Consider the following 24,156-nt stretch of genomic DNA (forward strand, 5'->3'; position numbering starts at 1 on the left):
TACTGTGTGGTCAGCCACTGGGGATATGGCACTGATGAAAGCCAAGTCCAAGTCCTTCCAGTGGGGAAAGTCCAGGTCTAATGTGTGTTCAGGGTGGACACAGACAAACATACCTATGTGAGGGCTGATAAGTGGTGTGAAGATAAATAAATCGGGATGAGGGCACAGAGGGTGATGGAGAGTACAAGCTGAGATCCTGTAATTCTTCTGCAATCCTTGCATTTTGGAGCTAGCATTGATAGTCATTAAATGACTGAGTCTGAATATGTGGGTCTGTGTTTTGGTCCAGCTATGGCCTCATTTACTGGGTGCTCTTTGAAAAATTCTATGAAAAGATTAAAAAAAAAAAAAAAAGCATCAAAGTTCACAAGGGAAAGTCTGGTCTCCGAAGGCAAAGTCACCTGCGACATGTCCCTTTCCCCCGGCATCAGCCCCTCTTCCCCTGGGTGGGCTTTGCCACCCTGCCACCAGGTGGCCAGAGATGAAATTCTGACAGTGCGTGAGGACAGGGTTGTTTTCAGAGGCCACCTGTTGGGGAGAGATGGCAGCGGAAGAAGGGTGACTGCCTCGCTGCGGGTTCCCCCAGCCCCAAATCTCAGAGCGGCACTCTCCTCTCACACAAACACTCTCTCCAAGCAGTAGGAAAGCTGCTTCTAGACCCCAAACGAAAGAAAAAGTACGCCGCAATGGAAACTCGAACTAATCTTCCCCTCTTGCCCCACTTCCCTCCCGCGGTCACACTTCCGGCGGCCACCACAGGGTATTTTGGGTTCGAAAACAAAGCGTCAGATCTATTTGAGCAACTTTTGTTCCATTGGAGTAGAAGCCCAGGGGCCTGTGGCCGCCCTGGGCTCGGCCACTTCCCCAGGGAACTGACGCGTTTCCCCTTCTCTGCCAAGGTCCAATTTAGCAACTCAGACTGGCCACTTTTAGCTTCTCCTTTCCCTGGCCTGGCAGCAGGCAAGGGGCCAGAGGTAGAGCTGCTGTGGAGAAGGGCATGTGTCTGGGTGCCTTCCTGGTGGACTTCAGGGAAGGCCTTGTTCCCTTCTTCTGACAGAACCTCCCCTTTACCTCCACCAAACTCCTCCCAGTGCCCCCCCTCCATGAAACCTCCCCTGCCGCTGTCAAAAATCCACTCGCTGCATCAGAAGATGTAAAGTGAGGGTTGTGGTTAGGCCTTGCCTAGTCCTCAGTCTAATCCACACAGAGGTGTGTCTCTGTATCAGTGGTGGGCTGGGGTGTGTACAGGTTGTGAATGAAGTGGGTGTGCATATACGGAGATCACATGTGCATGCAAATTCCATGTATTTGTGGATGATGAGCAATGCATGTGTACACAGCCTGCATGGATGTCTAGAGAGAGCTTGGCAGAGTTGATATCCTGGAGTGTCTAGCGGGTGCATACACCATGTGATTTTGTGTGGGCTGTTGTATTTACAGTAAGCATGTGCAAGTTTCATAGAGTAGAGGTGTGTGTCAATGTGTGCACGCACACTTGTCTATGTGTGGACAGGCAAGGCTTGCCTCTCAGGGGGTGATGAAGGAAGACAGGTAGGCTCTGGACAATGGTGACTGGGGCCCATGTGAGCAAATACTGGGCTGTAGGTGCCCTCAGCAGATCAGGGCTTGAGGGCAGGTTAGTGAACTGCAGCTATGAGCCTGGGGCCAGCAACTCTTTTGTCCTTTATTTTAGGCCTCTCTCTTCAAGCTCCCTTCCCCCTCAATAGGCTGCTACATCCCCTCCTGTCCCCTCCCATCTTGCAATGCTCCCTCCTCCCTTGTTAGCCAGCCTTCCTATCCGTCTCTTTTGGCACTTACCTCTTGCACAGGCGTCACCGTCAACACAACTCTTGGCTACCTCTGGGTCTGTCCATCTTCTCTCCTACCACACTGGAAGAGCAGAAAAGCTTCCAGAAGGCAGAAACCTAGTTTCTTTCTTTTCTTTTTCTTTTTTTTTTTTTTGAGACGGAGTCTCGCTGTATCGCCCAGGCTAGAGTGCAATGGTGTGATCTCTGCAAACTCCATCTCTCGGGTTCAAGAGATTCTCCTGCCTTAGCCTCTCAAGTAGCTGGGATTACAGGTGCCTGCCACCATGCCAGGCTGATTTTTATGTTTTTAGTAGAGGCGGGGTTTCACTATGTTGCCCAGGCCAGTCTCAAACTCTGAATCTCAAGTGATCCACCCATCTTGGCCTCCCAAAGTGCTGGGATTGCAGGTGTGAGTCACTGCACTTGGCCAAGAAGGCAGAGACCTAAGTTTTTTTTTTTTGTGGTGCATTCAATTCTTGGCTCATAGCTGAGCCTCCCTAAGTCCTGCAGAAGGGCTGACTGTGCACTGGCTTCACAGCCACAGCATGTGTGTGACGTATTGGTTTCTTTACAGTGATTTGAAGGTGCATGTTCAGCTGTTCTGGCATGCTGGTGGGTGTGGGGGGTCGTGGGGGTAGGGGAAGGGTGTTTGAACTTCCAGGGTGCTTCCCAGGCCTCTATGGCCAAGTCCCTAAGGGAAGCACACTTTGCTGCTCTCCTACTTCCATCATGGGACTGGAAAGCAAGGTTAGGACTCAGTGGCCTTGCTGCTCCTCCTTCATGACACAGTCAGCCTCTTCCCTTTTACCCACACCTCTCTGCCCAGCTGACTTACACCAATGGTGTGGAGCCCAGCTCATGAGGAATACAGGGTGTGCTCCTGCATCCTGCTCTCCATCTCTGCGTGCAGACCCATGCCTATGCACTCCTCCATCCTCCCTCCAAGAGGTGCTGAGAGTCTCTGAATGGGTTTTCTCTGGCCTGGGTTTGGGGGAGACTGGCCCGTCTGCTGCTTCTGGGAACTCCCAGGGTCTTCAGCTCCCACATCTGTAAACTTCTTTTAACCTGGGCCTCCCACTAGGGAGGGCTTTCTGGCTCCTATAGCCAAATGCACTTGGCTCTCTTTCATTCTGGATTCTGGAAAAGGTCATTCTATCTGTTCTAGTGGGTTCCACTCACTCTCTGCCCCAGCGAGTGGTCATAGCTTTCTCTTCCACTCCCCATATAGAATCGCAGAACATTCAGCTAGAGGAGGTGTCAGAGAATACCTGTCCCAAATTATTTTATCAGTGAGGAAACTGAGACCCAGAGAGGGTGGCTGACTAACCCGGGCTCACACAACAGTAAATGGTGAAGGTGGCACTGGAATCAGATCTTGACTCATGGTCAGTGGTTCTTTTCAGGCTAGACAGCCATGTTTTTCTTTTCTATTTCCTTCTGTTTCCCACTCTTGGTCGAACTTTCCTTTACTATTAAAACATTTCCTTTTTTTTCTTTAAAATGTTCTGTGTTAAGCAGGACAATTTGTGCCTGGAGGCTCTGAGGTGGCCCTTGGCACTGAGACCACTGTCCCAGTATGGGTTTCCTTGGTCCTTGTAAAAGCCCTTTGTTGTCTTTCATCCCCTAAGATACCTTGGGACCCTGTCCTTCCTTCTCCCTGAACCATCGTTTTCAACTCTCATTTCTCTTTTCAAATACCAGGGAGGCAGCAGACAGAACCCCTCAAAAAATGGGCTCCTTTCACTAACCATACTTTTCTGATCTTTCAAATGGAGAGTCTCAGAAGGAAAATATGGGCATTCATGTGTGTGTGTGCGTGTGTGCGTGTGTGTGCGTGTGTGTGTGTGCATGTGTGTGTATCTCACGTGTCTCCCAGGAGCTCCTGGGGGTAAGTGGAAAAATTAATTAGCACCAGGATGAAAGGTGTTCTGGGATAATTGCAGGTAATATCAGGACAGCCAGGAGGGTGAGGCAAGAGGCCTCTAGATGTCCTGGGGACTTGGATAGGCCCCCAGCCCCACTCCTGCAAAGCAGATCAGACACCTGGGGAGGCTAGGGGGAGGGAGCATCCTGAGTGAAGGGTCTTTGTCTTTACAGGGAAATTCTTGTTAGTTGCTAAGGAACTGGGTTGTCTTTCCTGATCCAAGCCTCCCAATGTTTTGCTTAGCTTGGGAGGGGGATGCTGGGCTGAGGCTTGAGGCTTCCTTGGCAGTTGGTCCTTTCCCTGGGGCTGCCGAACCTCTGATGGGTCTCTGGGAAAGGACTCTCTTCTGGGAGACATGCTTCTTTCTCAATATCCTAAGTCTCACTGCTTGCTCCAGCCAAGCTGAGAACAGGTGAGGTGGAGGCAGGGAAAGAGAGGAACATGCACATTTACTGAACAGCCTGCATGCCAGGCATTGTGCTCAGATGACTTCCCTGTTATCTCATTTAACCATTGCAACACATCTTTGGAGGAAGGCACTTGTTTCCATTTATTTTCATTATACTGCGTTTTTTTTTTTTTTTTTTTTTTTTTTTCAGTTGAAACACAGGTCTGGAGCAGTTGCCAAGGTCACGGAGCTATCAATGGTAAAACTTCTATGTGAATTTAGATCTGCTCAGTAAGAAAACTTGTGTTTTTAAATGGCATCACTGAATGCATGTACTAGGCTTTCTTCCTATCCCATGACTGCTGAGTGCTGACACCTGGACCCATTGCTGTTACCATTATCATCACCATCACCATGATCATCACCATCACCATCACCGTGATCATTATTACCATCACCTCATCATCACCATTACCATCACCATCACCATGATCATCATCAACATCACCATCACCTCATCATCACCATTACCATCACAATGATCATCATGATCACCATCACTTCATCGTCACCATTACCATCCCCCATCACTATGATCATCATCGCCACCATCACCATCACCTCATCACCACCATCACCGTGATCATCATCACCATCACCATGATTATCATCATCACCATTACCGTCACCTTATCATCACCATCATATCACCGTGATCATCAACACCATCACCATCACAATCACCATGATCATCATCATCACCACCACTATCACCATCACTATCACCATTGCCATCACCATCACCATCACTTCATTATCACCATCACCATAATTATCATCACCATCATCTCATCATCACCATCACCATCACCATCATCAGCATCATCATCCATTACCATCATCATCACCTTCATCAATATCTTCACCCTGGAGCCTTTCTAGGTGACTTTCCCTTCTTTTCTACCTTTCTTCCTTACCTAAGAGCAGTTATCACACAGGAATGATGGGGAGGGAGAGGGGTCATTCCATGGACTAAGGATGGTAAACTGTTGGGGTAGTGGCTGTGGGCAGGTGGGGAGGGATGGTAATGGCCTTGGGCTGGGCCAGGCTATTGCCTTGAGTATCCAGGAACCCTAGCCATCCCTACAAATCACACACGGTCCAGGATGGCTTAACCTGGAGTAAGGAAAGACACTTGGAGAAGAGTCCCCTTAATTTCTTCTGGAACTTCCAGCCCTCTCTCTTTGTCCCACTCCAGATCCTGATCTGGCCTTTATCTTATATAGCCAAGAGAGTAAAATTAGAGTACAGTTTTCCTCTAAATACTACACCTGAGGAGGCTTGAGTTAACACCAGATTCCACCATGACTAGTTAGGGAATAGGGAGTATGTTCCTTAACTTACGGGAATGTCAGTTTCCTCATCTCTAAAATAAGAATAACACCCACTTTATTAGCGTGTTGTGACAATCAAATGAGAGAACATGTATGAAGGCCCCCAGAAGGCCATGAAGTAGCGTGGGGATGCATTCAGTGAGATACAATACATTAGACATTTTGTGTAGTACCTGGTATGCAGAAAGTGCTCAATAAATGCATCTGATTACAATGATGATAATAATTATGTCAGTTCTCTTTATCCTGGTAAAGGGGTCACTAATGCTCCCTTATATTTTTCTTAGCTGCTTCGTTGGAGATCTCAAAGCAATTTAGATGTTCATCTTATTTCTTCCTGGAGGAGGTGGTGCAAAGAAAAGGGATGAGAGGCCCAAAGTGTTCTGCAGACAGAAAGCGCCATCAAGGCTGGGTTTTCCCCAAGGTCCCCGTGGCCTCCAGGTTTCCCCTCTCCACAACTGGGACCTCCTTCTCTGTGGTTTCCAGGGATCGCCTGGCCAGGGCTGGTTTCAGCCTAGAGCCTAGGCCAGCTTTGTTCTTTTTTCACGTTTTGGGGCCAGGAGGGTGGGGGTCTCTCCAGCAGCTAAACTCAAAGCCCAAAACGTCAAGTCAAAAGGAAGGAGGGGGTTGGGGGAAGGAAAGAAAGCAAGCCGATAATTTCCTCGAAGGATAAACATCCGATTTTTTTTCCTCACCCAAAATAAACATGCTAGCCACAATGAATTAAAAGCAGAAGAGGGGAGGATGTGTCTCGATTTGGGGCTGCTCTAGGAAGCTGACCTTCTATTTATCCTGGCCCTGGGCACCAACCGGAGCTGCCAATTACATTCTGAGTCTTGTGGGGTGGGGGCTGTGGGGAGAAGGTCCCAGGGAATAGGGGACCCAGAAAGTCCCTTGCGAGGCTGCCTTCCATGGCACTGCAAATGGACACTTCCTTTTGCTTCTTATTTTAGGTCAGCTTGCAGGCTTGCCTGGTGGGGTAGAAGGAAGTGGGGAGGCTCCACAATTTCTACTGCCCAGGTTTCCTTTTACCTTGGGCTGGCATAAAATGCCCTTCTGGAGCATCAGAATTTGGTGCCCTTTACCTGGGCAGGGAGCTGAATCTATCAATAAAGGGGGGATCATTCAATTCTCTCCCATTCATAAACTCAACCTTCAGCCCCACTGTATTCTTCAGATCCCCACCACTAAAATTGTTCCACTAGTTAAAAGCGTGCTCAGCTGGGCCAAGGGTTCATCTAGGGCCCTCTGCCTTCCAGCTAGCGAGGGGCAGGACTCTAAGATGGTAAGAACCCTGTACCCAGGTGCAGCTTGTTCTTTTCATCTGGGGATCTCAAAGCACTTTGCACACATGAGTCACCAATGTCGCTGCATGCTAGCCAAGGAGAGGTGGTTATTAACTCTTTGAGGGAAAACGAACTGAAGAGGGTGTTGGGGTGCTGAAAGGACTGGAGTGGTGGTGGGGAGGTGAGGGGCCTCCAAAACTTTAGGCTGGGAATGAGACTGTAGCAGGGAGGGGTCCCCAGGAGTCCTTGGATGGGGAAGTCAAGAGGCCTGCAGAGAAAGCCCAGGGAAGTTAGATGGCAAAAGTCCTTTCCTTGCAGATACCAAAGAATTTATTCACGGCTTTCTTTTCTTTTTTTCTTTTTCTTTTTCTTTCTTTCTTTCTTTTCTTTTTTTTTTTTTGAGATGGAGTCTCACTTTGTCACCCAGCCTGGAGTGCAGTGGTGTGATCTCGGCTCACTGCAACCTTTGCCTCCAGGGTTCAAGTGATTCTCCTGCTTTAGCCTCCCAAGTAGCTGGGATTACAGGCGCCCACCATTACGCTTGGCTAATTTTTGTATTTTTAGTAGAGACAGGGTTTCACCATGTTAGTTAGACTGGTCTCAAACTCCTGACCTCAGGTGATTTGCCCACCTCGGCCTCCCAAAGTGTTGAGATTATAGGCGTGAGCCACCGCACCTGGCCTTATTCACAGCTTTCTAAAAGCATACATCTGATTATGCCATCTGCCCCTCCAATCTATTTTTATTTTATTTTATTAATTTTTTAGAGATGAGGTCTTGCTCGGTTGCCCAGGCTGGAGGGCAGTGGTGCAATCATAGATTCACAGATAACTGCAGTCTCGAACTTCTGGGTGCAGGTGATTCTCCTATGCCAGTCTCCTGAGTAGCTGGGACTACAGGCATCCACCACCATACCTGGCTAATTTTTTATTCTTATTTTTGGTGGGTTGGGGGGGTCTCCCTATGCCGCCCAGGCTGGTCTTGAACTCCTGGCTTCAAGCAATCCTCTGGCCTTGGCCTCCCAAAGCACTGGGATTATAGACACAAGCCACCATGCCTGGCCCAATCTACTTATCATTTAATGATTTCCCATTGCTTTTTGGATACAATCCAGAGCTTTAACATGGCAACAAGGCCTGGCATGGTCTGGCCTTTGCCCACCCGTCATGCTGTTCTTGCCCTTTCATACTTAGCGGTAGCCACACCAGGGGCCTTTCATTTCCTGGAAGATGCCATGTGTGCCCCTGCCAGCCACAAGGGCTCGGAGGAGCTTTGGAATGTTCTCTATTCCTGTCTCCACTCACCTGGTAACCCCTAGCCCACTTTTCAGCCCTGAAGTTAAACATCAGGGCTCTGCCTGAGTCTTCAACCCTTCCTCTCCATCAGAAATCAGGCCCCCTTTGCACCCTCAACATACTTATCACAGTTTATCATTTGTTGGGGATATTTTCTTCTGCTGCTAGACTGGAAGCTCCATGAGGTGAGCACCACGCTGTGTCTGCCCTATCTACCCATGCATGGGGATGAGGCAGGCATGTATCCCCAGTGCCTGGAGGAAGGCCAGGTGCATCCCACATGCAACAATAGTTGCTGAATGAATGTTATCAAATGTCAGACCTGGAAAGGCCCATGGTAATAAACCAACCACTCTCTCCCGCTTCTTCCTACCTCCGTGTCACAGCCAAGGGAGCAGAACTTTGGGGAGGGTAAGAGGTTTCCCTGAGGTCCCACAGTGACTCAGTGACAGTTCGGGTATAGGGATCACTATATCCTGCCTGTCCGTCTATTTTCCCCACTCCCCACCCAACCCCTTGCATTTACAGGAAAGCCTCAGTCCCCAGTGCTGAATATTGACCGATTTCCTCTTGTTGCTTTTCAAATGAATACAAGTTAGGAAGCAAAGCACCAAGCCCTGGATGGTTTTTTTTTTAATTTGGAAAAGAAGGGGTTCTGTATCTAGAGGAACTTCCATACCCACATCGTCGGTGGCCACGTGCCTGGACGGCGAAGCCTGCCATCTAGTAGGCAGCTATCTCCACCTGGTTTTGTGTTTGGGCTTGCTGGCCCCTCCTCTGGGAGCCTGGAGGGTTGGTGAGTCCTGGTAGTTCTGGGTCATGAACTGGGTGCTTGCTTCAGGTTCGCCCAGGTGGAAGCGGTTCAGAAATATGTCCATTTTCCAAGAGCCTGGAAGGACAAACAGACCATAGGGAGGCAGTGAGAAAGAGCCATGGACTTGAAAGCTAGCAGGGGCCTGGGAGGGAGGCCGGCTCAGGGGAGCGGAGGCAGCAGGTGATGTGATGGCCATGGTGCGTAGTGGCTGTAGGAGTTTCTGGCTCCTGCCGCAGAGGCAGTCCCCAGATGTTAGCAGAGCTTCTGAACAGCAGCAGAGCTGCCTGCTCTCCAGAAGGCAATGGGGACTGAGAGCCCAGCCCAAGTCAAGGATGCCTGAGTCTCCTTCCCCAGCGCCTCTGTTTAGCAAAGCTACCTTCTCACTCTCGGGCAGAAAGGAAGCCCAATCATGTGGGCTGCCCACTTCCTCCACTCACGCCCTCTCCCTGCAGGCTCCCCTGACCCTAGGATGGGAGGTTTCACCACTGCTTTCCTTCACACCTGCTCACCCCTGCTGCAGGGGCTGAGATTGGGGCTGAGATTGGCGGAAGTATCAGTGCTCTTCTTTCAATCTTCTCCACTAAACCCCACCAACCTCCTCCTCTCTGTCCTAGGACAGGGCGTGCACCAGGGTGCCTTCCCTGTGGCAGAGGTGGAGGGGCAGCCCCTGGACCCTGGCAGGGGAGCTGGGCCTGCAGAAGCCCATACAGTGCCCAGGTCAGAGGGGTTCCTCCTCAGGGTGGGAAAACACAAGTGTGTACAGGGAGGCGCATCTTCTGGGGCAAGTGTGAACAGGCCTCGTGGCAGGGCGAGGAGGGCACAGCCCGGGGCATGGAGTGAGGCTGAGGGAAGTGGGCAGAGGCATATTCCCATGTTCTTGTTTCCCAAACCCTGGGTGTCAGGCACCCTGGGCAGATGCTTGCCAAGAAAAGGCAGGAAGTAGTTCAATTTGAATCTCAGATAAATAGCAAATCGTTTGTTGGTGTGAGTGTGTCCCACATTCTGCATGGAGCATACTTAACACGAATTTTTTTTTTCGTTGTTTATCTGGAATTCAAATTTTACTGGGCATCCTACTTTTTTTGTTGTCATTTTTTGCTAAATGCAGCAACCTCCCAGGGTGGAGACAGAGTGCCTGGGGAAGACCCTGTCTGGAGCAGAGCTAGGCAGTGGCCGATATACAATGGATTAATGGAGAGCAGTCACTTCTGATACCCAGACAGAAGAAGGCAAGGGGCTGGCAGCTCTCAGAGCCTCACCTGAGGCTCATGGGCCACCCACCCTCTCACCTACCTGTCTCCTTGGTCAGCACCCACCACCCTTTTCATAGCAATTAAGATAGCAAGCCCATTGAAGTGTTCTTGCCTCCCAGAGGCTGCTGACATTTCAAAGATGTTCTCAAGGAGAGGATAATTTTTAATCCAAAACCCAAAATAACAATAACAATAATGCAAATAATAATAGCAGTAACACCCCAATTTCTGTGCTTCCTATGTGTTGGTACTACTCTAAGAGCTTGACACATAATTCGCTTAATCCTCACACCAATCCTAAAAAGGGAGGACCGTTCCCATTCCCAGTTCACAGATGGGACGACTGAGGCACAAAGTGGGGTACTGGCAAGGAAGCTTCGCAGGGGAAGGGATGGGGGAAAGACCTTTGCAGATTCCCTCAAATCCTATCCGACTCAGTGACTGCATGCTCAGATGGGGCCCAGGGGGGCTGGAAAGCAAGGGGTTCCAGGAGTTCTTTTGCAGAAAGTGTGGCCAAGGTGCTGAGAAAGCCTCTCCCGCTGGAGGTGTACTGACTGCAGCCGGGTTCTCCTAGGAGTCTCAGTGTTACCTGAGTGTTCTTTCAGAGGGGCTGTGCCTGAGCCTCTGCACCCCAGGAGCCCAGCTGGCTGCAAGGAAAGGAATTATGGTATTACGACCCTGGGAATGAGTGTGTGCACACACATGTGTATGTGTGGGTGCATGTGTGTATATGTGTGTATGCTGGTGTGTGTGCATGCCAGGGTAATAAGGGCTTATGGGTGAATTGGTGTGTGACAGGAACAGGGACGAGGGGGCCTTCCCCACCGTAGGGCAGGAAGGAACCCGCATGGCAGGAAGGGAATTGAAACCCATCACGAGGCCAGGGCAAGCTGTGGGGAAGAAATCCCCTGCGTCCAGAGCGAGAGCTGGCTCCCTTCGATAATTCGGAAGCCTCTGAGCCTTCAGTGCCCTGGGGACCTCGTGGTTCCTTTCCAGTCCCAAGTCGACAGCCCTGTGGTTCTCGGGCTCCCTGGCCAGCTCCTGAAACCCAGTCCCCGTGCCGGCTAGCCTCTTGCTGCCTCCTTTCCTGGCTCGCCCGCAACTCCTTACACCCCCTGTTTCCTGCCACACAGGACAAGTTCTAGAAGGCAGAGGGGGTGAGTCAGGCCCTTGGGGTGTGTGGGGAGAGCTGGAGAGCTAGGAGACTGCGGCTTCTGTGGTCACCGCTCAGAGGAAAGCCCCTTCCTGTATGGCACTGCTGTCCCTGAGAGGCAGAGAGTCCGCGGCCAGGCAGGAAGAGGGCAGCGCTGCTGTCTGTGCTTGGGCCACTCCACTGTACCATGGACGCACCCGGGCCAGGCTCTTCCTGGGATGAGGGCAGGGGCAGTGCAGGCACTTCAGAGGCCTCTGTGATGGGAGGCCTTGGCTAAAGGGAGAAAGGAGGAGGAAGCTGTCTGATGCCTGTCTCATGAGCCACCTGCCCTGTGACTGGGACACAGAGGCCTGGGTGTTTCAGGACAGGGCTGCCGCATATGATGTACAGGTTGATCCCTGCACAACCATAGGGGGTACCGTTCTCATCCTGCATAGCCAGAGGCAGCAGCCCTGGAACTCTCACTTACTGGTCAGTGCTGATAGGAAAGATGTTAGTGATGAGAGATGTTAGATTTCAGCGTTGTTCCAGATGGGGGCCAAGGGGAGAGTGTGATAACCTTATCTAAAGCCACCAGGGGGTTTCTGGGCCACCACTCTGTGCCTGGTCTCCTATTAGGTTCTAGGGGGAAAGATGTCCCCTGTCTTCAGCAGCTGGGGAAGGGTCTCCTCCTTGGAGCTTTAGTCCTAGGGACTGTGATGATGGCAGGAATGTTTGGGAATGGCCCTGGGGCAGGTCTTGACAGTCACTCTCTCCACGCCAAGCTTCCCAAATCTGTGGGGCTGGCTTTCCACCATTTGGGAGTGGTTTGTTACATGCATCTGGACGGCTCCATTGGGCCAGTCAGGGCTAAGCAGGCATCCGAGAAACTGAGAGGTGCTCCACCAAGTCCAGCTGACCCTGGCCCCCTTGCAGGACTTGGAAGAATGAGGGGTCTGCTCCCCTGCCAGAAGTGCAAGCTCTTAGATGAGGTCAGAGCCCCTTTAACACTGGCAGCCATCACCCTCGTCCTCTGCCAGGCATGGGGTCAGCGGAGCTGCCTCGTTTCACCTCCTGCCCTCGGCGAGTTTCTAATATAATACAAGTAATATTAAACTAATCACGGTCTGGTCCTTCAAAGAGTGGCCTTGGCCAGCAGTAGAACTTTGTAGTCTGGGTCCCTAGCAGACAAGTTCCCCACCCCCAGTGACACCCCTGGCTTCCTGTCAGCAGGCCCATTCTCTAGGCTGGGGTGCAGTGGCACTATCACTGATCATTACAGCCTTGACCTCCCAGGCTCAGGTGATCCTCTTGCCTCAGCCTCCTGAGTAGCTGGAGCCACAGTTGTGTGCTACCACACCTGGCTAATTAAAAAAAAATTGTTTGTAGAGACAGGATCTCTTTATGTTGCCCAGGCTGATCTCAAACTCCTGGCCCAAGTGATCCTCCTGCCTGGGCCTCCCAAAGTGCTGGGATTACAGGTGTGAGCCACCGAGCCCAGCCAGGCCCACTCTTAAGACTTCCCAACAGCCGAGGACAGCACTTCCTGGGTGACCCTGCTGTAGCCAAGGGACGTTTCCCACCTGACTGGTCACTTGGTCCTCAGTATTTCCGTCCTGATGTATTTCCCTCTTAGCCTGGGAAGTGGGGTAGGGAAGCTCCTCACCCCAGTTCCATTCTCCCATGGGCCCCTGTTCGGGTGGACTGGAGAATAGGGAGTGGGTTGCTGAGCCCCTGAGGTTGGAGCTGCAGCAGCATCTTGTCCCAGGGCAGTCTCTGTAAGGACAGGGCCCACTGGCTCTGGCTCCGAACAGCCCTGTTCCTTCAGCTGGTGATCTGTATCTACCCAAGGTGGTCACCCTCTTTCCTGGCCTCGCTGCCTTTCCCGTTAGGTAAGGGTACCACTGCTTCTTGTTGGGGGATGGTGGCCCTGAAGAAAAAAACAAAAACTCAACTCTAGCCTAATAACTGCCCCACAGAGAGCCCGGCTCAGGTCTGTAATTTGTCTGGCTCATCACGAGACCAGCCACATTGATAGAAGCACTGATACCTTTCTGCCAAGATTAATGATGTCCTGGCGGTGGTAGGCGGGAGGCCTGAGCCTTTTATTTTTTGTGCCATTAAATGACATCCGGAGACTTCTACTCAGGACCTGAAAAGCCCTCGTTCCATCACATCCAATTACTCCTGGAGGAGATTTGCTGAGTGGCTGATCCTGCGGGCTCGAGAGGCTTTGGGGTAGTGGGGGGCACTGTGACTTTGGCAGGAGTGAGAGGGTGGGGATGCCAGGGGAGTTTTGGGGTGGTGAGGGGACCCACATCTCCTCTGGAGAGAGGACCCAGGAGGGCTGAAGAGTAGAAGCTGGTTCTAATTATCCAGCCAGTGCATCTCCTAGGCCTCCTCCGCCCTTCTGCAGCTGAGGGTGGGACACGAAAGGTATCAGGAGGATGGGAGACTCTAAGCTGCCAGTTTAGCTCCCAGTGATAAATTCCAATATTTGGTAGTGGTGACAGTTGGCTGACATTTTGGGTAGAATCTGGGGGCTTATCCGTGGTTTCTTCATGATGTGTTCAGTATTGCTCGGGACAGCTGATGTTTGGCTGGACTGGGACTTGCTTCTTGAGGAGGTCCACCTGGGGCTCATGGAGATTTCAGGTGGTTCCCAGCCTGGGCGCCTGTCTGAGTGTTGCCCGGGATGGCCCCAGCTGGGCGGCTGCCAGGCCCCCAGTTCTACCCGCTTGGCCAGGTGGGTGGGGCCCTTTGGAGGAAGAGCGCCTCCTGCCACAAGCCCACACAGTGATCAGGGGCTGGGCCCTGGGGGATGCTGGGGCTGGGCCAGGTGAACCACAATGGGAGGTCATGGGGGTGGGCTGAGTGTTTGTGTCTGTCTGTGTGTGCGCTGGTGGGGGGCAGTCTGAGGGCGGAGGCTGCTCTCCAGGCAGGGCCTCCTTTCCTCTCAGACCTCTTCCCTCCATGCTTCCTGACACCACGAGCTGCTGTGTTCTGCTACCAGGCTGGTGGATTTCCTCCCAGCCTCATCCCTCTGCGGCAACACCGCGTACCCTTGAAGCTGCGTGGGGCTCTGCTGCCCTTGGCCCCAAGATTCCCCTTCTTTCTCACGCACCGAGGCCTGCATGCCTTCAGATGCCACAAGCAAGACTTCAACCCCCTGTGTGGCAAGTCCCTGCCTGTCTCTCCTCTCTGACCCCTGTGGGTGGGTGGCTCCACCTCTGAGCTGCTGAATTTGGGTGCCTGTGGTGCTAGGGAGTGGTTTATGGCTGCCTGGTCCAGGACTTCCATTTTGCAGTGAACAAGTTTCCCCTCTGAAGGCCCTGAGGCTGCTCTGGAGGTGGTGACCAGAGCCTCTCTTGCCTGTTAGTTTCCAGCACGGTGACACCATCCTGGGCACTTGGCCTTGGAGTGGCTTCTGGAGCAAGCTGTGGCATGTCCTCTCGTGGGGCAGAGAGGGGATTTCCCCTGCTCGCTTGCAAGAGGAGTGTGAGACTGGCTTGTGACACCTCTGGCTGAGGTGACTGAGGTGTGGTGTGGCACAGACCATAGCTCCCCAGTAGTCTGAGGCTCAGCCACAGCCAGGGAGGGGGCATGTGCATGGACCATTCTGGGCAGCTGCTGCTGGCCAAGGAAGCCCGGGACAGCAGGATGCAAATGCACTCTGTCTGTATCCCCAATGGGGCTCAGAAGTCTGGTGGTCTGGGTCAGGAGAACGGGGATGTAGGCAAGACGGTGGCAGGTGCAAACAGCCTTTCCCTGGAAGTCAGAAGAAAGTCAAATGGCTCTTAACTGTGGATGCTCTTGGTAAGTCATGCCACTCACTGTTTCAGGCTTTGCTTTCCTCATTTGTCCCGGGGTAGGGGTGATGGCCACTGTCCTGCCCCCTTGGCATGGTTGGCAAGGGGAAGGCCAGGGAGGTCAGGGAGGCTGGTGGAGAGGCGGGACAGGGAGAACATGGATCAGTGCAGAGACTGTCACTTGTGGGCATGGTCCTCACAGAGGTAGCTGCCTTCTCAGGTGCTGAGGGAAGCTGATGTGTGTTTGTGAATGTGGGGGTGTGAGAACGTGCAGATCCATGTGTGTGAATGGCTTGTGGATGTGCATACTTGGGTGTGTCCCACACACAGACACACTCATTGACTGAAAGCCCACAGTGGGCTGGGCACAGGGACAGGTGGGAGAAGGGAAAGAAGGCAGAGGTGAGCACTTCTCTTAAGGAACTGATAGTCTCATGGTGGAAGGGGGGCCGCCACGAGCGGCAAGTGATTTAGGAATACAGAAGAGATCAAAGCAGATGTCTGGGGAGGCACGACAAATGCTGTGCGAGTAGAGAAGACGATAGAGACTAGAGATGCCAACAGCAGGCGGGAGGAAGCCTGGCTGAGCGGATCAGCTCTGTAGGGTTGTTCCAGAGGGCGTGATGAAGGGCCAGTAGGGGATACTGGTGCTTGGAAGGTGGGCAAGGCATTGCGGGTCTGGGTAGGGGAGAATGAGGTGCCCAGATGGGCAGTGGTGGGCCGGCAGATGTGAGCAAAGAAGTAGTTCAGGGATGTTCTGGCAGTGTGCTGCGCACAAGGGCAATGGTACAAGGTGCAAATGAAATCTGCCTGGAAGGGAAGATGTCCCCCTCAGAGGGGTGTTCACTTAGAATCAGAGGGAGAAAGCCTAGCATGTCACAGGCCTGAGATAATGGTGACTGCAAATCTGGAAAGGTAAAGTGTGGCCTTTGGGACATGCGTCGCACAGCTGTCCTATGATGCTGGCCAGCCAGCCCTTGTCAGAGGCACCAGTTAAGGCTGTTTAGAGTTCAGAGGTCTGTGCTCCTCCCGCACTGGGGACCAGTTATGCTTGCGCTGTTTGAATATCTTCCCTAACTGTCTCAGTGAGCACCGCCTATCCACAGAGCTACACCAGGGTGACTCCACACATGCATGAGAGCAGGGACACCATCACGTGGTGACTTCTTACAGCACCCAAAACAGCGCCAAGCACACACTAGGTGTCTGGCATCAGCTGAGCGAATGCAGAAGGCATTACTGAGTTATGCCAAGCGTGGTTCGAAAGTGGCCAGAGAGGAAGGAGCTGTGCAAAGGTAGGAGGAGTGGGATAGCAGGGCAGGGTTTCATCAGCTAGAAGCAGGGTAGCTCTAAGCCCCTCTGGGGCCCTTGCTGTGCTCCTGGCCTCCTGGGGTCTGATGGAAGACCTCTACTAGGAAATGTCAGGGTTGGCCGGGAGAGTCGAGCCTCATCAGCTGGTCCCTGCATTTATTTGGCAGAACAGAGAGGTGAGGACAGCCCAGGAAGCTGGGAGCAAATCAATTTCAGATCATTCAGTTGCAGATCAACTAGTCCAACCCCTTATCTTGATGAGGTCAAAATCAAGGCACAGGGAGGGGAGGTCACCCAGCCAACATCAAACAATCAGAGTTGGGATGTCAAGATCTCATTTGCTGACCACATGTACATTGTCCTGGAGTCACAGTAAAAAAAAAGGAATTCTGGGAAGGGTTTCACCTCCTTGGGTCTGAACAATGCCATCCCTACACCCCTTTACATAGTTATGACAGGCTCTACTAGAATCATCTCAAGCTCCCTTCTTCACCCTAAGCCTGTAATTCACCCATAAGATCCAGGGAGGGAAGAGGCCTGAATAGGATGGGGTTCAGGGGCCCATCTGCCATAGACACCCCTCTACCTGGTTCCTGTAGGCTGACCTTTCCCCTCGAGTCTCTAGAAGCTTTTCCTGCCTGTTCACCCGGGGGACACAAGCAGCTGGTTACACCACACTGCCCCCACCGCCGCCCCGCCCAACCCCTGGCATCCCACTTCCTCCACGGATTCTCTCCCATGGAGAGAAATCTAGATCAATGCAAGTCCTGGGGCCTGTGTTCATTGGCAGGGCCCCATGCTCTGGCCTCCCAAGCACTGGTCCAGCCCTGGGCTCCATAAGTCCCCAGGCACTGTCCAGGTGCTTCAGAGAGCACCAGACCCTGAGTGTTTCAACACTGTGCAAGGACCTGGGGTTTCTGCTTTTGCAATCACCCCTGGGTTCATCCACACCTCACTGTCTCATGTCTCGACCCCTCTGGTGGTGTCCTGTCCTCTCATTCTCGTCAGTTCTGCCTGTCCCTCCAGGTTCATCATCTCCAAAGAGTGACTTTTGAGTGTTGCTTCTCCGGTAAATAATCTTGAATGGCTTCCCAGAGTCGACCCACAAAAGCCACTCCTCTGCCAGACTTTTGAGAACCTTGTTTTCCCCCTTCCCCTCCATTTTCTCACTGAAACACACACACACACACACACACACACACACACACACACACACACACACACACACGATTTCTCCAACCCAGAGCTCCCTCTTCCTTCACTCAAGGATTCAGCTCTCCTCCTTCTCTAGGGCCCAGCCCTGCTCCAACCTCCTCCCCATGGCCTCAGGGCCAGAGAAATTTGTAGATCATCTGGAGCCAACCCCTCATTTTCTAGATGAGGAAACCGAGGCCCAGCAAGGTTCATTCATTGGCCTCAAAGTGAAATCACTAACTAGAGAGAGGGGAGTCCAGATTGCCTCACTCTACAATAAAACACCTTTATACCCTCTCTGGCTGGAGAGGGCACAGTGTTCTGGAGGGAAGGGCATAGTAGGAAGGGAAGAGATCTATTCCTGAGTCCACAGACTTCCAATTGTCCTTACAGTTAGAATCACACAATTAAGTGTTTAATTACAACCTGCTCTGCATTGTTATTTAATTATTTCCAAAGCAGACTGTAAGCCGCTTGAGGGCAGGGAAAATTCCTGGTGCCCTTGATTGTGTCTTCTCTGAAGTTCCCAGCACAGCGCTGGGCACATGGAAGGCATCATATGGCAAGACTGGGACCTTGGCTGGGGCTTTCATCTGGGAGGGCCATTTTAAACCCTGTCCAGATGCAAGTCCAGTTTCTAAGTTCCCCATGGACGAAAGGTGGGTCAAGGGGTGGGGTGGGGAAGTACACAAGACCAAACAATGGGTTTCAGGCCCAGTGTGTTTTGGCTTCCTTGCCTGGTCATCAACATCCTGGGAGGGGGGGGGCAGGCCTTTGCTGGTACCTCAGGCCACTGTGGTTTCTGGAAGACAGGCTGCCGTCGAGCCTCAGGAGCCCCAGCACACAGAGTAGGGAAGCGTCTTTGGTGTACGCAGCTCTCTTATTCCCTTGTCTGTCCCTCCTCATGGCATCTCCTGATGCTCTATCCTTGCCTCCATCCTGCCTTCAGAAGGCACTTACCCCACGAGAGGCTCCTGCCCTGGGCATAGGCATGGTAACCCCGGAGTCTCATGGTGGGGCTCAGAGGCAGTGCCTCATTTTATGAGAACCCCATGGGTGGGGGAATGTCATAGGCTGAGGTCCTGACATCTTTGGTGAGACTGGTAGCCAGGGTGCTGGAGACAGTTTTTCTTGGTCTGGGCAAGATACATAATTGTGTTTCCTTCTCTCGGCATCAAAACTTAAAAGTGTGTCTTTGGCAAAGCCATTTAAACAGATTCATGGATTGGCAAGGCACTGAGGGCACCTGGGGAAGGTTCACCGGTGGAAAGTTTGCACCAGCTCCACTCCCGGGGTGGCCTGGAGCCCTCTGTGATTGGTAGGCCCTGCTCAGCACATCTGAAAGGCCCAGTCGCTCAACCTGTGCCTTTCTGGGCTCCATGTTCCTCTCCTCTGGGGCCTCCGGCATTGCAGCTGTAGCAATACCTGTGTCGGCTTCCCAGTGGGTGGATGTTTGGTCAAGGTCACTGGGTGAGAGGCAATGGCTGATGACACCCACCCTCCCAGTTGCCTTCCTGCCAGCCTGGGGGACATGCTCCTTGCACTCTCAGATGGCATTTGTGCAGTCTCTATTGTCTTCCTTTCCCTAAAATTGGGGAGGTGATAGAGTGCAGGGGTGGCTTTATTTCCCATTTTCTGGAAGAGAAATCTAAGGTTCAGATGGTGGGAGGTGGAGTGGGGGGCATGGCTCACACTGGGTCAGGTGAGTCACTTGTGGCATGTTGCAGTGGCCAAGTGGCCACCGCTCCTGCTCCCTGGCCCTGGTGGCGGGAGGACCGAGGCCAAGCAGGCAGGGTTCACCATTAGGAGGCTATACGGAGTTGGTCTGCTCCAGAAGCCAAGGAGGGCTGCTCAGAGAAGCTAGTGGAGGGGGGATGGTGGGGGACATCTTCACCTCATCACTAAGATGGCACAGCCGACCCAGTAATTAGCAAACCGTGAGGATAGACCGGCAGGGTGGCATTCCAATGCCCTCTTGCCCAGATCAGACTCGATTACAGAACACAGTGACTTGCCAAAGTTCAGCGGCAGCTGTCTGCACATGCCATGCAAAGTTTCGGGGCACTCTTCTCCCTGGCTCCAGTCACCCACTTTGAGACCCTGCCTTACATAGCAACCCACTCAGCTAGAGCCTCCACATTAGTCTGTGGGGCTTACTTCTCAAGGGAGACCACATCTGATGCCAACATCTTTAAGGAACTCCTTCCAGTTTGCTCCCAAGAAACACCAGCCTTTGACACCAGTCTCCAAGGCTAATGAGTGGGGGTCAAGGCCCTAATTTCCCCATAAATGCATGAAGCGTTGGTTCCACCCCAGAATTCACCCTGGAGGTGGATGGAAGGATGGGAAGGTCTTACCTCGAGTTTTGTTTTCCTTGGGAAGGAGAGAGATGACTTTTCCTTCCTGAAGATAGACAAAGAACTGGTAGCGATGGAAGCCACTGTGTGGTGGTGGGGAGGGAGCCTGGTAGGCTACAGGTAGAAGAAGGAGAGAGGTGGGCATCAGCATCCCATATTACCCAGGGCAGATCTCTCTGTCTTCCCATGGTCCTGCTGACCACCCTGGGGCCCCGGATCGGGACTCACCCATGCAAACCATTAGGATTTGTATTTGGCGGGATCTCAGCTTCAGTATCTTCATTTAAGAAGTACATATTTTGGTGGGGGTGAGAGTGGGGGAGGAGGTGGTCCGAGAGGAAACACCCTGAGCTGGCTTGAAGGCCTTGAGTGCTGGCGTGGCTCCCAGGCCTTTATGGGCCAGTGGGTGTTAGCATTGTCCTGTTTTTGCTTTAGTCTATCCTGATGGATTTCCTGCCTCAAGAGAAGCCCATCTTCCTCTGCGAGTGTGTTTGGCAGAGGATTTTTATTTATTTTTTCGGCATTTGCTTATGAACTCAATCCCCAAAGAAGCCAATTTCTTGGCTGCGTCTGGAGGATCTGGAAGTGGTTACAAGGGTGGGTGGGACTGGGTTAAAAGGTTTGATCATGGGAGCTGTAGGAGCTGGGCGCTTGGGGCACCGGGAAGAAGGCCCCTCTCCCACTCCTTCCCTCTTCCTCCAGGAGGCTGGGGTTTTTCTTGATGGGGGGAAAGTGGGGTGGGGACATCCCTCATTCTTTCCCCAAGTACGTGCAGAAAGACAAGATCTTGCTGGCCTGGCCTGGGTCTTTCAAGGTGGGCCTCTTTCCCAGCATACTTCAGCCCTTCCCACTACCCTTCCCTCTCTCCATTTTCCTTTCCATGGAGGAGAGCCAGGCTGGAGCCAAGAATCTTCCTGGGTGGGTGGGAAAGAAGCAATTGCAATGAGGATGTTGGTGGGAGGGTGTATTGGTCCTTTATGGCCATCTCCCCTTCTTTTCTCTCCCGATCATTAAACAAAAGCACGACTTGCTGCTTGGAGCATTGGAAGAGTCCCTCACTGTGTACTTCCGGCCACTGGTGGCTTCCAGCATGCCAACAGCCGGGGAATTCCTGACGATTCATCTTTCCCTGCATTTTTGGATCGCAGATCAGATGTGTGTGTGTGTGTGTGTGTGTGTGTGTGCGCACGCGTGCGCACTCAGAGTGAGAGCAGAGCTGGATGTGCTTGGAGCCATGTGAGTGTGTGTGGTTGGAGGTCTCCACTTGGGGCGGGTGTGTGCACACGAAAAGCCAGTGTGCAAACACCCTGAGGCTGTTTTGGAGGCCCTGTTAGTGTGTGTGTAAATGCAGGTAAAGGAGCATTTTTCCTAAACACCACCAGTGCTGAGAAAGTCTTCTGAGCACAGGTGGGTGCCAGGGAGTCTCCTCGTGCGCAAATCAGTGTGGGCGAGGTGGGTGGGTATGTGGGCTGTGGAGTGCACTGCACCGTGGGCACACTTGACGCTGCCCAAAACTGGTGACCTCGGTTCTGTGCAGACAAGTCTGAAGTGAGAACTCACTGGATCTGTGCAATGGAGAATTTATCCGCAAGGGAGATAGAGACTAATGCCTCTCACTAGGGCTTTCCTCAAGAATCCCCCATGTGAAACCTCCAAAGGCAGAGAATTGAGGCATGAGGAGGAGGGGAAAGGGTTCACACATGCTAGACTACTTCTCCGAGCCAGGCCCTGGGCTGTAGGCCTTCACTTATGACATCTCCTCCATCTTCCCATTTCCTGGAGGCTTGAGAGGTGAAGCCAGGCCAACAGTGAGTGGTGGGGCTGGGATTTGAATCCAGACCTGATTGGTGCCGAAGCCCGCACTGCTTCATGGAACTGCAAGGCTAAGTTTGGTGCCCAGTCCTGTGCCAGAGGCCAGCCCACTACCTGAGCATCCCTTTCAAGGTAGGTTGGGGGCACCATCCTGGGGCAGGGATCTGAGAGAGGGGAGCTGGGGGGAGGATGGGGGTGGACAGGCGTTGCAAGCAGCCTCCAGTCAGATGGCCCCCTGCACTGTGACGCTGGCTGCATTCCTTACTAGCTGTTCACATGGCACAGGATGGTCTGTGCCTCAGTGTTATCCTCTTTAAAATGGGGACACTGATGGCAGTGACCATAAAAGGCAGTTGTGGAGATGAAATCAGGGCATCCAAGAAAACTCTCAGGCTGGCGCTAGCACACGACAAAGCAGCACCATGAGGTTTTGATTCCTGTGATCGTTACTGATGCCCTGGCTGGGGGAAGGGATCCCTAGGGTCTTACTCACCCGATAACTCCTGGCCCTGAATCTTCCCTTTCTTCAGGTCGGCGCCCTGAAAGAAAAGACAAGCAGGGCTGTAGGTTATGCCTTGGGCACACTTCAGGCCACGTGGGCTCTGCGGGATTGCTTCTTTCTCTGCAGGAGGCGGATGGGAGAGGAAGGAAGATGGGAGAGGAAGGAGGATGGGAGAGGAAGGAGGATGGGAGAGGAAGGAGGATGGGAGAGGATGGAGGATGGGAGAGGAAGGAGGATGGGAGAGGAAGGAGGATGGGAGAGGAAGGAGGATGGGAGAGGAAGGAAGATGGGAGAGGAAGGAGGATGGGAGAGGAAGGAGGATGGGAGAGGAAGGAGGATAGGAGAAGAGGAACATGGGAGAGGAGGAGGATGTATGGCTGCTTTTGGGAGACAGGGCAGTGAGTGGGGTTTTGGAATGGGTACCTCAGGGGATCCAGGGAGAGAGGACAGACACAGGTGTTGCTGAGGGTGGCAAATGGACACCTTTCCTCTAGAGAAGCCCTGTAGGACACTTCCCAAAGAGCTGTTCCATGATCCCCATCGGTGCCTGAGACTGGGTGCTCGACATCACCTGTGGGGTCTGGTCAGATATAAGGGAAGCGCTTAGATCTGCAGTTCTCTGGATCTTGCTAAGGAGCCCATCTTCTCTGGAGGGAGGATTCTGCTCCCTTTGGAACCTTTAGAATATTAAGCAGTGGGCTCTGAGCAACCAGTGGGGGAAGGGAAAGCAGGAGGAGGCTACACTGCCTGATTCTGTGGTAGCTTCTCCCCACCCTCATTTAACTTAGCCCACAACTCTGGGGCAGTTTCTTTGGCCACTGGGACAGCCTCAGTTTCCCTCCTCTCTTTCCCTCCCTCCTCCCCTCCACTCGGTGTCTGTGGGATAATGAGGTGACCCCGGGGGTGGGTGCTAATTACTGTTTGTGCAGGACCAGGAGATGCTCAGATGAAAGAGACTGGAGCCGGGCCCCTGGTTCTGTGCCATGGCTCAGGGGCCCCAGGCCATGCCAGGGAGCCCCGAGGCCCCTAGGTGTGGGGTTTTATAGCCTTAATGAAGGTGATTAGCGTGACTCTTAATTGAGTCTGCCGACACCTAACTGTGCCCTGGCTACCTTTTCACCAAGCCTAGAAGAGGGGCTCATGGGTTGCTGGGAGGATGGGGGAGAGGTGGGAGGCCCTGCTTGAGGTGGGGGCAGGGGTAGGTGAGATCCAATTCCCTAGCTTGTGGTTTACCTTTTATAGAACTAAAGTCCTACTTGCCCAGTCCAGAACCCACCAGATCTCCTCCCCTTTGAACTGCAGCTTCTATATTACTGTCCTCACTTTGGGCCTCTTGGTCAGATATCCCCCTTCCAAGGCTGGTTCCCATAGACCTAGGTCTCATTTGGTTGGAAGAAGGAGCAGGAGACTGTGGAAGGATAGAGCCTTCACCCATGAGCCCCTTGTACTTCGTCTTCTTCACCTGATGCAGGTGAGATCCCCTTCCTTCCTTTCTTCCTTCCTTCCTTCTTTCTTTTTCTTCTCTTCTCTTCTCCTCTCTTCTCTTTTTTCTTTTCTTTTCTTTGGAGTCTCTCTCTGTCATCCAGGCTGGAATGCAGTGGTGCGATCTTGGCTCACTGCAACTTCCGCCTCCCGGGTTCAAGTGATTCTCCTGCCTCAACTTCCTGAGTAGCTGGGATTATAGGTGCCCACCACCAGGCCTGGCTAATTTTTGTATTTTTAGTAGAGTCGGAGTTTCAGTATGTTGGTCAGGTTGGTTTCGAACTCCTGACCTCCAGTGATCCACCCGCCTCAGGCTCCCAAAGTGCTGGGATTACAGGCATGAGCCACCATGCTCAGCCAAGATCTTTCTCCTTTAACTTCCTTCCACTCTCCCT

General features: G+C 52.6%; 1 protein-coding gene across 1 annotated transcript in view; it reads right to left on the reverse strand.

Annotated features, from left to right (window-relative positions):
- Positions 1–8,704: 8,704 nt before the first annotated feature.
- PEBP4 (phosphatidylethanolamine binding protein 4) overlaps positions 8,705–24,156 on the reverse strand; it is a 213,488-nt gene continuing 198,036 nt past the window's right edge. Inside the window, exons 5-7 of the mRNA XM_010365389.2 lie at positions 22,271–22,316; positions 19,966–20,079; positions 8,705–8,984 (exon numbers count right to left, since the gene is read on the reverse strand). Coding sequence (XP_010363691.1) covers positions 8,830–8,984; positions 19,966–20,079; positions 22,271–22,316 — 315 coding nt within the window. The 3' untranslated portion in view covers positions 8,705–8,829. The remainder of the gene's footprint in view (positions 8,985–19,965; positions 20,080–22,270; positions 22,317–24,156) is intronic.

Source organism: Rhinopithecus roxellana, chromosome 9 (assembly GCF_007565055.1).
Source record: "Rhinopithecus roxellana isolate Shanxi Qingling chromosome 9, ASM756505v1, whole genome shotgun sequence".
Classification (NCBI taxonomy): Eukaryota; Metazoa; Chordata; class Mammalia; order Primates; family Cercopithecidae; genus Rhinopithecus; species Rhinopithecus roxellana.